We start from the raw sequence: 15,670 nt of genomic DNA, 5'->3' as shown, positions 1-15,670 counted from the left end.
CCTGCTCGAGGGTGAAGTGCCCGAGACTGCTCAGATTAAAAGAGGCGTAAGGCAGGGATCTAATCCAGGGTTGCCGTAAGTTTCCACAGGAAATTCTCATATTTCTCTGATTTCGAGACAAGTTATAGGATTTTTCCCTGACAGATTTTGAGATCACAAGGGAACGTAAATCCCTATGTTGACCAAAATGTAAGGACTTCCATATTTCTAAATAAGTGAGTAAAAATCTTCAGTACTAACATCAACAGCCTTCCAGAAATCCAGAAATACGGAATCGATCTGAGATCCCTTGTTAATAGCACTCAACACTTCAAGTGAATAAAGAGCTAGTTGTGTTTCACAGGAACGACGTTTTCTAAACTCCTGTTGACTGTGTGTCAATAGACCATTTTCTTCGAGGTAAGTCATAATGTTCAAACAATATATGTTGTAAAATCCTGCTGCATATCAACATTAATGATATGTGCCTGTAATTTAGTGGATTATTGCTACTACCTTTCTTGAATATTGGTGTGACCTGTGCAACTTCCCAGTCTTTGGGTACAGATCTTCCGTCAAGAAAACGGTTGTATACGATTGTTAAGTATGGAGCTAATGCATCAGCATACTCCGAAAGGAACCTGATTGGTACACAGTCTGGACCAGAAGACTTGCTTTTATTAAGTGATTTCAGTTGCTTCATTACTCCGAGGATATTTACTTCTATGTTACTCATGTTGACAGATGTTCTCGATTCGAATTCTGGGATATTTACTTTGTCTTCTTTTGTGAAGGCATTTCGGAAGGCTGTGTTTAGTAACTCTGCTTTGGCAGCACTGTCTTCGACAGTATCTCCATTGTTATCGAGCAGAGAAGGCATTGATTGTTTCTTGCCGCTAAAATACTTCACAAATGACCAGAATCTCTCTGGATTTTCTGCCAGGTTTCGGGACGAAGTTTCATTTTGGAAACTGTTATAAGCAACTTATATTAAAGTTCGAGCTAAATTTCGAGCTTCTGTAAAGGATCGCCAATCTTGGGGGATTTTGCGTCTGTTTGAATTCGGCATGTTTGTTTCGTTGTTTCTACAACAGTGTTCTAACCTGTTTTGAGTACCAAGGAGGATCAGCTCCATTGTTAATTTATTTGGTATAAATCTTTCAATTTCTACCGATACTATTTCTTTGAATTCAAGCCACATCTGGTCTACACTTATATTATTAATTTGGAATGAGTGGAGATTGTCTCTCAGGTAGGTGTCAAGTGAATTTTTATCTGCTTTTTTGAATAGGTATACTTTCCACTTTTTTTCCGAGGACTTGGGGATTACAATATTCATTCTCGCTACGACAACCTTGGGTTCACCAATACCTGTATCGGTTTTGATCCTCGTTATCAACTCAGGATTATTTGTTGCTAAGAGGTCAAGTGTGTTTTCGCAACCGTTTACTATTCACGTGGGCTCATGAACTAACTGCTCTAAATAATTTTCAGGGAATGTGTTTAGCACAATTTCAGATGATATTTTATGTGTACCTCCAGAATTAAACACGCATTTTCACCAACATATCGAGGGTAAATTAAAGTGACCACCTACTATTATCGTACGAGTCAGGTACGTGTTTGAAATCGAAATCAAGTTTTCTTTGAACCTTTCAGCAACTGTATCATCTGGATTGGGAGGTCGGTAATAGGATACAATTATTATTTTATTCAGGTTGCCAACAATGACCTCTGCCCATACTAACTCACAGGAAGTATCTACTTCAACTTCGTAACAAGTTAAACTACTTCTAATAGCAACAAACACGCCACCGCCAACCGTGTTTGTCCTATCCTTTCAGAACACCGTCAAGTTCTTCGCAAAAATTTTGGCTGAACTTATATCCGACTTCATCCAGCTTTCATTGCCTATAACGGTTTGAGCATCAGTGCGTTCTATTAGTGCTCGGAGCTCTTGTACTTTCCCAACACAGCTACGACAATTTACAACTGTTATACCAATGGTTCCTGTATCTACATTTTTCCTGTGTTCAGCCTGCACCCTTTGTGACTGAAGCCCTTCTCGTGTTTTCCAGAGACCCTCTAACCTAAAAAACAGCCCAGTCCACACCACACAGCCCCCACTATCCGCGTAGCCGCCTCCTGCGTATAGTGGACACCTGACCTATTCAGCCAACCAGCCTCTGGCGCAAGTCGAGGAATCTGCAGCCTACACGGTCGCAGAACCGTCCGAGCCTCTGATTCGGACCCTCCACTCGGCTCTGTACCAGAGGCCCGCAATCGGTCCTGTCGACTATGCTGCAGACGGTTAGCTCTGCTTTCATCTTGCAAGCAAGACTGGCAGCCTTTATCATTTCTGTTAGCCGCTCGAAACCAGGGAGAGTGTCTTCTGATCCAAAGTGACACACATCACCGACGTGAGCAACCACCTGCAGTTGGCTGCACCCTGTGCTCTTCACGGCATCCGGGAAGACCCTTCCCACATCTGGAATGACTCCAACCACTATGCACACAGAGTGCACATTGGTTTCTCTAAGGGGCGCCACAAAGTGACTAATGTCGGATCTCCCAACTACTGACAATTCCACCCTCTGCGATTGTCCAGATCTCGCAGGCTGAGTGGTTTCCTCTGAAACAGGACAGGAGACAGCATCTGGCTCAGCCACAGACGGCTCCTGGAACCCGTTTGTCAGACAAACCAAGGAGGCCTTACGTGCGGCCGCCCAGGAAGTCTTTTGCCACCCGGGGCGACCTCCCACTCTACCACAGGTGATGGCCCAGCCTCGGTGCGAGCAGTAACTGGGTTGGCCACCAGTGAGCACCGATAGGAGGACTCTGACGTGCCGGACGTCCGCTGGATCCCCACGGCCTTCCCACAGCACTGGTGCCCATCCACTGTGTAACCTGAAGCTGAGAGCGAAGTGTCACCAACTCGGCTCGCATCCACACACAACAATCACAGTCCCTGTCAGTACTGAAGTCCGTGCAAAACTGGACTGTGCAGATAAATGGACTATTGGCACATGCTGCACAACTCTACAGTAGACCCTGAAGAAAACGCAGGAACTGTGTCTAATAATACACAGATATTGAAAAACCTAACTACCAAACCACTCGGGTAAAACTAAATAATGGCCCCTGATCAGAAATTTGTAATATGTCACAAAATCGGTTTACTTTCCGACACAAACGAAAATGTGAGAACTGCACTAGTTAGATATTAAATTTACATGCAGAAACTCGAGAAACTAAACTATTAAGGCACACAGATGACAAAATAAGATTCACTCCCGGTTAGGAACTCGTAAATGTCACAAAAGCGGTTACTTCCCTGCTGCCGCGTCTGTCTCGGTCGGCTGCTACTCCCCGCCTCTTGTCGGCAGCTGCCGGGCTAGTTGCGAGAAGTGGTGGCAGCAGTGACCGCAAGCTTAGGGGAGTGGTAGGAAGGGGAGAAGCGGTGGGAATGAGGGAGCAGGGAAGTGGCGCACGTACTAAAGCTGTGCCCAGCCGGCAACGATTTGTGACATCTCAATAAAGAAACCATTTCATCTACCGAGACAAACATGAGACTTTTACAGTGTTTTTCTTTTTCTTTTTTTTCCCCTTTTTTTTTTTAATTCCCTGACATTTCCCCAACACATTTTAAATTCCCCGATATTGCCTCTCATTTCCCAAACTTGTGGCAACCCTATAATCTCAACCCCCCCCCCCTACTGTTATACTAGCTTATCAAAAAAGGGAGAGACACGTGGACAACTGACGTTATTGTAAGCCCATTAGCTTGCTTACTCACCGCCACCTGTCACAACAAACGTGCCAGTACGTGCCTCGGCTGTACACTCCGACAATACGAATGTAAAAAGAAGCCTTAAAAGATAACTCGGATGACACAACACGTGTGGAACTCTGTCAAATAGTAAGACGGTAAAGCACCGCAAAACCCTGGCCCGCCGTCAAGTCCCACAACCGTCTGACCTACCTACCGAACGTACGAAAATGCTTAATTTGGGGACGGTCCGTGTAACTACCACAGTGGAAAGTCCGGAGTCCGTACGCCTGCCGAACGTCAGAAAATTCACCGAAGAGCCCGCTATAACTCGGCACAAGCTTCTTTTTGACAGATTTACTAGTTCCGTGCATATTTTGAGCGATCCACACAAGTTCACGTACCACCTGACAGCAAACGTCACAGCGCAGCTCCCACTTCTGGAGACTACGGAGTGCGGACTCACCGGCTTCTATAGAACCGAGCCAGCAGTCCACAGTCTTCTCCACGACCACCTCGAAGATCTCGTCGTCCCTCAGCGGCCGGTTGCTCACCAAGATGGCGTCGTTGAACTCCCCGAACGCGCGGGGCCGCGACGCTGTCGTGCCGCCGTTGGAGAGCCGCGCCTTCTTGCCGTGCGAGTGCCGGAAGCGCAGGTCACTGGGGGTAGAAATGAGACACCGTAAGTAACGGACCTCACACTGTCGGGAGTCGAATACTCTGCAGCTGCAACTTCACCGGTGGTGAAGATTCTGAGGATTATAAGACTGAACACGCACCGGTGAAACAAGATATTGTTACCGCCCGCTCGGTAGCAAACGGGCCCACCTTTCGAACACAAAACGGCGGCGATACCACGTAGCACAGATACCTACGCACAGGTCACGCAATTCCCGGGTATTACGGGAAGACGGTCTGCGGGCGTGGACCTCGTGCCCCGTACCTTCCCAGACGTCTCCAGTCGGTATCACATTTGGCAAATTTGGTGACCGAGACACACACGTGAAGGGGCTCGGCACCTTCACCTCGTGAATGCAGGAGTCAGACGAGAGTAGACAGCTCTGTACAGACGGCGAATCACAGCTTCCGTAACAGACGTCCACCGCAATCCGGCAGCGGCTCCTAACAGTGATGGCTGTAGCCGAACAGTGTCGCTGCGTACAGATTATGAAATTTTAAGTAGTCAAAATAATGTATTTGGAAAAGGAAACTTTTTTTTCTACGACTATTATGACTTCTCTTGACTATTATTGACTTAACTGTTTACTTATTAGTGTCAGTGCACAGTTTATCTACATCTACACACAAAGGCTCACGTGTAAAAGTACCGACAGACTTTTCGCTGCGAGCAGCCACTGCCACCCCCACTCGTGGTTGTGGTGGGAGTCGGTCCTCGGCCTCTTTTTGTTACTAAAGGAGCTCGGTTGCAGTCCGTGGCTGTCGGTGAATGTGGTCGGCAAAAATCCACGAAATATGGACCACTAATTACTCTTACGAAAAGCTATATACACTGTGGCTTACGAACTTAACTGTACGTGTGAAAATGTGTGTGTTACTTCACTCGGACTTTAAAAGTAACACGTAATAACGTACAGATCAGTTTTTAATCTCTCAGTAATGTTTCTCTCAATCACACTTTACCGAGAATTCACATGGACACACACAAAAAAATCCAGATGAACAAAGACAAAAATACTCTTTAGTAACAAATGAATAATCGAACTGAACACCACATTTTGGTTATTCTTCACAAGTGTAATACTTTTCATAACTTAGCACATTTTCGTCACACACTTCACTTATGCCTAATGAAATAAAGTAAATATACATATATCTGTGTAATGTAATATTAAAACCTAGTATGAATGGAATGAGGAAGAGATCGTATAACCAAGTTTATTCACTAATGTAGAAAGTTCAAAAGTAATAAAGAATACGGCTTTTTCTACCAGAACTAAGTGCCTCACATTGCACATTTCACTGAGATATCTGCCAACAACAATCACCCACTTCCACCCATCACAGTATGAATGAAACATGTTGAGGACTGTATCACCATTACATTACATTACGAGTGAAACAACACAAATATTTTCACATGTACAATACAGTTTACAAGCCATACACTGAAGCGCCACAGAAACTGGTATAGGCATGCATATTCAAATACAGAGATATGGCGCTGCAATCGGCAACGCCTATATAAGACAAGTGTCTGGTGCAGTCGTTACATCAGTTACAGCTGCTACAATGTCAGGTTGTGACCGGTTTAAGTGAATCAGCGCGCGAGCAATGGAACACAGCGCTTTCAACGTAGCGATGAAGTGGGGATTTTCCCGTACGACCATTTCATTTCACAAGTGTACAGCGAATATGAGGAAACCGGTAAAACTTCAAATCTCCGACATTGATGCGGCCAGAAAAAGACCCTGCAAGAATGGCACCAACGACTAACAAAGTGCAACCCTTCCGCAAATTGCTGCAGATTTCAATGCTGGGCCATCGACAAGTGTCAGTGTGTGAATCGTTCCACGAAACGTCATCGATACGGGCTTCTGGAGCCGAAGGCTCACTCGTGTACCCTCAATGACTGCACAGACACAAAGCTTTACGCCTCACCTGGCCCGTCAATATCAATACTGGACTGTCGATGACTGGAAACGTGTTGCCTGGTCGGCCGAGCATCGTTTCGAATTGTATCGAGCGGATGGACGTGTACGGGTATGGAGACAACCTCACGAATCCGTGGACCCTACAAGTCAGTAGCTGTTGGTAGCAGCTATGTGATGGTGTAGGATGTGTAGAATTGGAGGGTTACGCGGCCCCCGATACTTCTAGCCATGACTGACAGGTGAAACGTACATAAGCATCCTGTCTGATCACATGCATCCATTCGTGTCCATTGCGCATTCTAACGGACTCTTGGCAATTCCAGAGGGACAATGCGACACCCCACATGTCCTGAATTGCTACGCTTTCCAACATTCTGTTTAGAAGAGATCTCCACCTCCTCGTACTCTTACGGGCTTATGGACAATCCTGGAGTATTCGTGGTGTTAATTCCCTCCAGCACTACTTCAGACATTAGCCGAGTCCACGCCATGTCATGTTGCAGCACTTCTGCATGCTTGCAGAGGGCTTACACTATATTAGGCAGTTGTATCAGCTTCTTGTTCTTCAGTGTATATTATTTAGCTTTAGCTAAGAGCATTTACTGCTCTATATTTCGTGCATTTTTGCCCACCACACTCACCCACTGCTACACATTGCGACCGAGCTACCTTACTAACAAAACAACTGCATTCGTAATACCCTCAATCAGATATGCATCTGTACACTTCTCATATCTAGAACATTTTCAGGCCGTCTCCCGTGCCACATATTCTGATCCACGCAACACCATTTTTCTCAGCTAGTTCGAGTACAATAAACGAATACTGCCACGTCTATTAATGGAGTATGTCAGTACGAGAATCGCTTCTAGACAGCACATCTGAGTCATAAGCCCAGGGAAAATTTATAAGAAAATAATACTTACGATAATTTAGTTGTTTAGGAGGAGGAGTTACAATATCTGTGGGTTTTCTAAATTTGTTCATTTAACGAATTGCTCAGTAAAGCTATTCGTTTCTGATCGGAGCAGCTGAGGTGTTTCTCAGCCGATCAGATGACAGAACGTCCACACGTATTTTGGGGACTAGAAGAATTACTCCATGGAGGTCAAATCGCATTTGGAGCTCGGCCACTGTGACAGTAGAACGTACGTAGTACGTGCTCTGGATAGACACGAGCCGGAAGGTAATCACAGGTGACTCTTAAAGACTAACCGGCAAAAATCTGGTTTTTCTCGACAAACACTAACGGGCGAAATTCTGGTTTTTCTGTGTAAATTCTAACTTCTGAAGTAACTCAAATCTGCACGTTTTACTGTGCAGGTACGTGCTGAAAACCGTGCACTGCAAAATATTTGAGCATCAAATAAACTTCGCTTACAGTCGATTTTAACCCACATATTGCTGTGTACGAAATGTAGATAATATTTTGAAATTTTATTTATAATTGAGAGCGGAATGATACCCCACTTCATTCTGGAGATATCGGTTTTTATATCAGGTGAACAATGTCTCACAACACTCCCATTTTGCCCCCGTGCATCTGAAATCGTGCTGTCACAATAACTGTCATATTTCGTGAACGGTTCAATATATCGAAATGAGGTCTTTTGCAAATGTAGCACACAAAGAGGCACTTATATTGTACGATAAATGCTCTAAAACATTTTTATTCACCGAGATACGGAAGTAACTTGTCCGCAGCAGTGAGGAAGTCGGCAGAACGGGACACGTATACAGATCAATAGCGCTTAAGTTCTTTAAAGATTTACACGCAAAGTGTGAGGGATTTTTGAACAGTGGTTCACTCGTCAGTTCCATAGCCCAGTGGTCAACCACACTGACTGGCAATTCGTTGGCTCAGGTTCGAGTCCCAAAGTTGCCTTTTTTTCCCTTCTTCACAGTGTTAAACTATTAATTAGAAATTTTACATATAGTTGGACAGTTCGGTTTAACTTATTCAATTTTGCTATGATCACTATGCTCTCAGTGAGAAGGCTATAGGCCACCAGGTTTTAGGACACCTGTTGAAATTTTGCAAGAGCTGCCACTGTGTGTGAGGTGCCTCCTGGTGGCATTTTGTTGTACTAGTGAGACTACACCAGCTGCCTACAAACACACTCCAGGCCTCGTACTCGCCTTACCGAGTCACGTGCCCACAACTCCACCACGGCATTCAATCTCGCAGTGGGCAGTGACTGTAACGTTCGGCTCGTCGACGAATATCGTTCTGTAATTTATATCTAAACCGAGCTGACAAGGTTCGCATTCCTCGTGGGATTTTGGCTCGCTTTCGTGTCTCAGTGTTTGCTGCAATCTCTACAAACAAAAACATAAATGTAAATTTGTACAAATTTACAAATCTCTGGAAGTTCTTCACTGACTGCTTTGAAATTTTGACACAATGCCGCATTCGAATATGTGCGGTTTTGTGTACCTACTACAGTGCCATATATAAGTAATAATTATGTGCGAAATTGATATAAAAAAGTAACTGTATGTTTGTTTCAAATTTCAAATCTCTGAAAGTTCTCCACTGATTCCCTTGAAATTATGACAATGTTGCATTTGAATATGCACGTGCTTTTATACAACAACCATTTTAAAATATACGTACAGGGTAATTCTCGGTAATGTTTCTACCGGTCTGCCACACCCGACTGTCCCGACACGAGTCGAATAGTCACATCGTCGTGCCACCGGGCTCGAGTGCTCGACTGTAGCGCGTGGGGCTCAGGTTCGAGTCCTGTGCCTGGCGGGTGCTGTGCTTTTACACTGTTTCAGACAATTGTTTACTGTGAGATCATATTCATTATTTTATTTACCAGTCTCGCAGTCTCTACTGGTTAACTGCAGAGTACAGCATCACTACCAGTGAATGAGCTACATCATCCTTACTAAATAAAAGTTGGCAAAACAAAAAAAATAAAGAAAATAAAAAGAGAGAGAGAGAGAGAGAGAGAGAGAGAGATGTTGCCTGCTTACATTGAGGTAGATAATATTGTAACTTCTACATTTATTAAAGATCACATTTATGAAAGGTGTTCAAAAATGGAGCAGTCTTGCAGTGCAAAGTCTAGCACTGCCCCCTATTGGGGAGTGCACGATCGGCACGCCCAACTGCTACACGTTCGGCAAGGTACATCATCTGATGATGCCACATGTTCAACATTTCACATCCACTTTTGAGGTATTTCCTGACATTTGCAGCCCCTGTTTGTCTTATCCTATATTAAATACCTTATCCCAGCATCATCTACTTCACTTTGGGGATTTTTAAACGTTAATAAGAATCATCTTGTACACCAAATGTGTAATGCATAAAGGAGACATGTTATTACTAAGAATCTAAAAGTTCTTGACTGATTTACTTTAAATTTCTACACAATACTGTAACGAGCACTCAGATGGACGGACGGACACGGAATCTCACACACACTCACACACACACACACACACACACACACACACACACACACAGGGTGAACACTAATAAAACCAACAAACTGCAGGGACAGATTCCTGTCTGAAACGGAGCAAAAAAGGTCCTGTGTGTCTGTAAATGGATGCTGTGCATGCAACAATAACAAACTGTCCCGAAACAGTACAGACATCCACGTCACAACAGAGGTTCGAAGTGGCTTCCGTGGGATTGCCAAGTGACAGGGGCAGTAGCGGCTGTCACGCAGGACACACTTAATCTTACTGCGGCTTACGTCGTGTCAGAGGGCCACTCGCCCGGAGCTCGTACTAGGGCTCGTCACAATATCCTGCAGAACCCCGTCCCCCTAATATGGTGTACGCAAAGTCCGTCGCCTCCTTGCACATTCGTCTGTGAGAAAGGACCTACAATCACACAGATGCCCAAAAACGGAGCAGTCAAAACGAGTCGAGGGAAATGCCGACGAGAGGAGTGCGCCCGTCGCACGACGGTGCACGTCCTCGCACGGCCCCGGCCGTCGAAACGATCTTGGACTCATTTGGTTACGGTGTTCTGAACTGCCCCCAGTATTCTGCTGATTTGGTGCCTTCACATTATCATCTTTTCATCTCCCTGAAGGCACAAGTGAGAGGAATTAAATTTTAAACCGAAGATCGGGTGCAGGAAGGGGTTCTGAAGTGTGGGAAGAAGCTCGCGGGAGAGTTCTTCGAGGAGGGTGTAGAGAAGCTCGTTTTGTTTGTTCTGTTTTGCTGTAGGGCGCAAAAAACAACTGGGGTCATACGCGTTCAAGTCAAAAACTATAGAATACAAAAAGAGAGAGGAGGTAAATGACTATACGTCAGCCACAATTGACAATAGAAGACAGCTAAGAACAGGCACACGTAAAAAGAGCTAAAAAAAAAAGAGACACCATACAGAAACGGAGGTCCAAAACTGAAAATTAAATGTCCTTCGCCATATTGCTAAAAAAAAAGAAGAAGAAGAAGAAGAAGAAGAAGAAGAAGAAGGGGAGAGGGAGAGGGGGGAGGGGGGGGGGGGGGAGGGAGAGAGAGAGAGAGAGAGAGAGAGAGAGAGAGAGAGAGAGAGAGAGAGAGAGTACAAAAAAAAAATAGGCATTCTGTCAAGAAGTGGCAGACAGTTAAAATTTGGGCGCAATGTGCACAAAGTGGTGGGGTAGCACCACTTAGCAAATGACGATGGGTACAAAGGCAGTGCCTCGTACACAGCCGAGTCAAAATAATCTCCTCTCGGTGGGAGGGCCGGGAGGATATTGTCCGAGATGCTGGGAGAGGCTTAATACACGGGAGCTTATTCCCGTGAAGGGAGGACTACTGGCGATGCCGAAGAGATACCAACTCCCGATAGACGGCGACACTGAGATCGTCAGACGGAATACAGGAACTGGCGGGCTGAGGTACGAGGACTGCAGCCTCGTTTCCTGGCAGACCGACACGACGAGGAACCCACAGAAACGTGACACTGGCTCCACCGAGAGCGAGCAAGAGACAGTTTTCCTGGACCCGCTGCACCAAGAGACAGGTGGTGCGCAGCACACACAGACTCTGAAGGGCATCGAGCGAGTCTGTGCAGAGGACACTATTGAAAAGGCCGCGTCGCCGGACGCACTCCGTGGCCCGATACGAGGCGAACAGCTCGGCTGCAAATACTGAGGAGTGTGCCGGAAGCCGTTATTCAAAGACACGGGTGCCAATGACGAAGGCACACTCGACCCCACTGTCAGTCCGAGAGAGAAGCTCATGCCACACCTCACTACACATTTTAACTGGAATGGTGATTATGTCGACAAGCATATTGAGAATATCCTGTAATTTTCTTACTACACTTTCTCAAAAAAATTAATAATAATGATAACAACCTGGTAAATTTATCACAAGTTCATGAGAGACTTATCGGTTACAAGCAGATTTGTAAAAAAAGTGTCTCCATTTGCAGCAGAAAAAAAGTAGTTGACACATAATTTTAACAGTGTCTCACCAGGCATAAAGTAAATTATGAATGTGCCAGAATCTGAGATTGGGTCAGCTCTTTACTACTTCTGCAGGAATTCTGACATTGCCCTCACAATATATATTTTCTTTAATGTCGTTTGTTGTTAGCAATATTAGCCTATTCCCAAGAATTAACAGCTTTCACTCAGTTAGCACTAGGCAGAAATCAAATCTGCATGTGGAATGCACTTCCTTGACTCTTGTGCAGAAAGCAGTGCACTATTGTGCTGCATCCATGTTCAATAAGCTACCGCAAGAACTCAAAAATCTTAGCAGTAGCCCAAATGCTTTTAAGTCTAAGCCGTAGAGTTCCCTCATGGTTCACTTCTCCTATTCTGTCAAGGAGCTCCTGGAAGAGCTAAAAAATTAAGCAAATTCCAGTGTTACATTGTTCATTTTCTTTATTTAAACTTACGACTTGTCGCCTGAATATGTTTTTTATATTTCATTTTATCTGTTTCTACTAACGTGTTATAATTTCGTGTATTGACTCGTTCCATGACCATGGAGATTTCTCCTTAATTTGGTCCCACGGAACAATAAATAAATAAATAAATAAATAAAATCCAGCAGCAGACGTCAGAAGCTGCCGACGAGGCCTGCGGGACCACCGCAGCCACAGAGAAGGTGGAGGGAGGGGGCCGCTTCTCGGATCTCTAAGGACTGCCTTACGGTCCAGAGACCGCACGCTAGAGGTACGTTTGACGCAACTGCAATAACTGCAACCCAAAATTTTAAATGTGTTTTTCTTAAAACCGTATTTTTGAAATTGGCGGGAAACGGAACTCGAGAAAGGTACGTACGATTTTGTTCGGAATTTGATGCCGGCATTCTAAATTCGATTCTCTATCATCGCACATACGTAGCTGTTTTCGGATATCTTCAAAACTCTATTTTCAGTTCACACTTTTGTCACGGTTTTTCGTTTCGACCCTTCAATCTTCTTGCCATATTTTTCAATTGTCCTATGTATGGTGATAGAAAATATCCTGAAAATGACTCTTACAAAATAATTTTGCTACAGGTCAGACAGGAAGACTTCGGGAATTGCTGTCGATGACAAATGTTGCGGGTGCAAGGCACTGTCCCACCTGGTGCAGTGGCTACAGGGACTGTGCAATGTGAAGGTAGAAATTATTTCTTAAAGACAAAACTGTAAAGATTAAAACTATATCATTGGATTTAGCATTACTTTTCAATTTACTTGGGTGGTGGTCGGAGAGGAAGCCTGCCACGCCAATCGAGAGATCACTGTAGAGACACACAAAAAGGTAACAAAGATTGTATCTTTAGTGACACGTGCCAGATGAAGTAGAATACTGCATTGTAAACAAACAACTCTGCCACCAATTTCTCAGCTGTCACTGCTCTAACAATAACAACTGCAACTTTTAAATCAACAGTAACGCTACATCTCTGCAGCGCCATCTGGGTGTCGTTCAAAAAAGACTCGAGAAGCGCCCAACGTACGACAATCTGCAGGAACACGATACACTTCCCTTTAACAAGTTATACTACACTTACACGATGGCGTGATGTCTCGTTCTTTCGGATGTCCGCAGTTCCGATAGATATTACGTAAACTGAAGTTGGATAGGGGGGAGATGGAAAAGGAAAGGAAAGGGAAGGGAAGAAGCTGACGATATTAGCAGCACCGGGACTTTGTGGAGAGTCGGTGGTGACGATTGAAAATGTGTACTGGACAGGGAGTCAAACTTGCAATCTGCCACTTAGTAGGCAGTGGCATTAACCACTGCACCGTCTGAACACAGTGTCGATTGTGAATGCACGCACTATCTCGGCACGCTCTCCCACACGGCGCCACCTACGCCCGAGTCCCCGTCCACATCCCCCTCACGTAGCAATTTCAGGTTCCCGCTCAGAGGTCAAACGGTACTGTGCACCCACACCGAAGGTCGAGGGTTCACTGCCCGTTCAGGCAAATCAATTGCACAAATGCGTGCTACCTGTTCTATTGGATTTGTGCGAATGAACTGACGCGATGCAGAATCCGCAGCAGTGATACGTATTATGTAAATTGAAGGTGGAGGAGAGCAGAAAGGAAAGAAAGCTGTGAGTGCTCCAAGATACTCTGTGCATTTTCGATACAACCTGCGTCCGGACGGCGGAGTGGCCGACGCGTCTGCCCAGTAAGAGAGAGGTCCCGGGTTCGAGTCTCGGTCCGGCGCACACTTTCGCCCGTCCCCGTGAAGAGTGCTCCCGCTCGTTACCTGTAGGAGGCGGTGCCATCTCCGTCGCCGGCCGCGGCGGCGTCGGTGCGGTTGGTGGTGCTGAAGGTGGTGTCCGAGGCGGAGCGGCACATGTGCTCCAGGGCGGGGTCGACGATGGTCGCCTGCACCGCCTGCCCGTACAGGTCGATCACGCCGTACACCTGCTCCGGCACGCCCGCCCCCGCACTCCCCTGGTCCACGCCGTTCACGAAGAAGTGCAGCGTGCCCTCCTCCGTGCGCATCACGCCCACGCGGTCGCCCACCTGTCGGCACGGGGCAAGTCGTGTCCTCGGTCCGTCCATTCTACGGAGGAAAACTTACGGGCTACTAGAACGAGTCTCGTTTAAATTAACAGAACCGTCAAACAAACTTGGAGATTATAAAAAAATGCAAAGTAAAACACTACAACTATCAGTTACACTAACAAGTAAACCTACCCGAGGGATACACTTCGGCTTTAATTGGTGTCAAATATATATTACTGTAGTGCAAAATAAGAGAAACATTTTCTGTGTATGTCTCTGTACAGCAATAAAGGAAGTGAAACACCCCCTTGAAAAATATTGAGTTTAATATATCTGAATGAATACCACTGAAATCTTAACACATATAAAGAACTTCATATAAAAGTTCTATGGTTTTTAATTTACAACTATGCACACAGACTTGTTGAAAAAGTTTTTTTTTCCAAAAAGTCCCCCCCCCCCCTCACACACACACACACACACACACACACACACACACACACACACACACACACACTCTCTCTCTCATTTTTAATTTTATGAAATACAACCTACTTTTTTTTTTTTTTTTTTTTTTTTTTACATTTGGTGTATTCTTATGTTGTTTTGTTTTAAAGTTGTAGCTTTTTCAGATTTAATTATATTAATTGTTGTAACATTAGTGTAAATCCATACAATAATGAAGACGCGCAGAATTCTTAAAGTAAAAAAAAATACAGACTGCATTTCGATTTTGCACACCAAGTGCATTGGATGATTGCAATTTCATTACAAGAGTCATTCTTAGGAATACCACTTCATCATATACGACTGAATTTGGTATTCACGATGGTATGTATTTTAATATTACTTAAATGTCGAAATGAAAAACAAAATAGTGGGGAGGGGGAGTAGAAAAAAAAAAAAAAAAAAAAAAAAAAAAAAAAAAAAAAAAAAAAAAAAACAATGATTTACCCACAAATCTGTGTGGAACCGCTGTAATTTACGCTAAAAACCATAGCACTTTTATTTGAATTTTTATTTTCATCTGTTATTGTCCCAACAATGTTCAAGGACCACACATATAACAAAATGTGTGTGTCTTATTTTGCTCTACAGTACAACATGTTCAAAGCCGATCAAAATATACCCCTCGCATAGGTTTACGAGCAACTCCTGTTTATTAGAATGGTTTGATAAATCTGGTAAATTTCCAGGAAAGAATGGAACATTTTTACTGCGGCTTCACGGTCAGATAGCTTCACCAAAATAGAGAAAACGGACTGTCTTGATGTTATTTAAAGATTTTTATTCCAAGGGTTGGATTGCCACAAAAATCAAAAGATAACTGGAGAGTAATGGAGGATGAGGCAGCACAGGGTTTTTGTTTTTTGTGCAACAGTC

At 44.5% G+C, this 15,670-nt stretch overlaps 1 protein-coding gene across 1 annotated transcript in view; it reads right to left on the bottom strand.

Annotated features, from left to right (window-relative positions):
- The window catches only part of LOC126426594 (neuralized-like protein 4), a 294,930-nt gene that overhangs the window by 174,791 nt on the left and 104,469 nt on the right, over positions 1-15,670 (bottom strand). The window contains exons 13-14 of the mRNA XM_050088488.1: positions 14,043-14,305; positions 4,215-4,408 (exon numbers count right to left, since the gene is read on the bottom strand). Coding sequence (XP_049944445.1) covers positions 4,215-4,408; positions 14,043-14,305 — 457 coding nt within the window. The remainder of the gene's footprint in view (positions 1-4,214; positions 4,409-14,042; positions 14,306-15,670) is intronic.

This window comes from Schistocerca serialis, chromosome 11 (assembly GCF_023864345.2).
Source record: "Schistocerca serialis cubense isolate TAMUIC-IGC-003099 chromosome 11, iqSchSeri2.2, whole genome shotgun sequence".
In the NCBI taxonomy this organism is placed as follows: Eukaryota; Metazoa; Arthropoda; class Insecta; order Orthoptera; family Acrididae; genus Schistocerca; species Schistocerca serialis.
The sequence above is the reverse complement of the archived record's forward strand: the minus strand, read 5'-3'. Positions and strand labels throughout refer to the sequence as shown.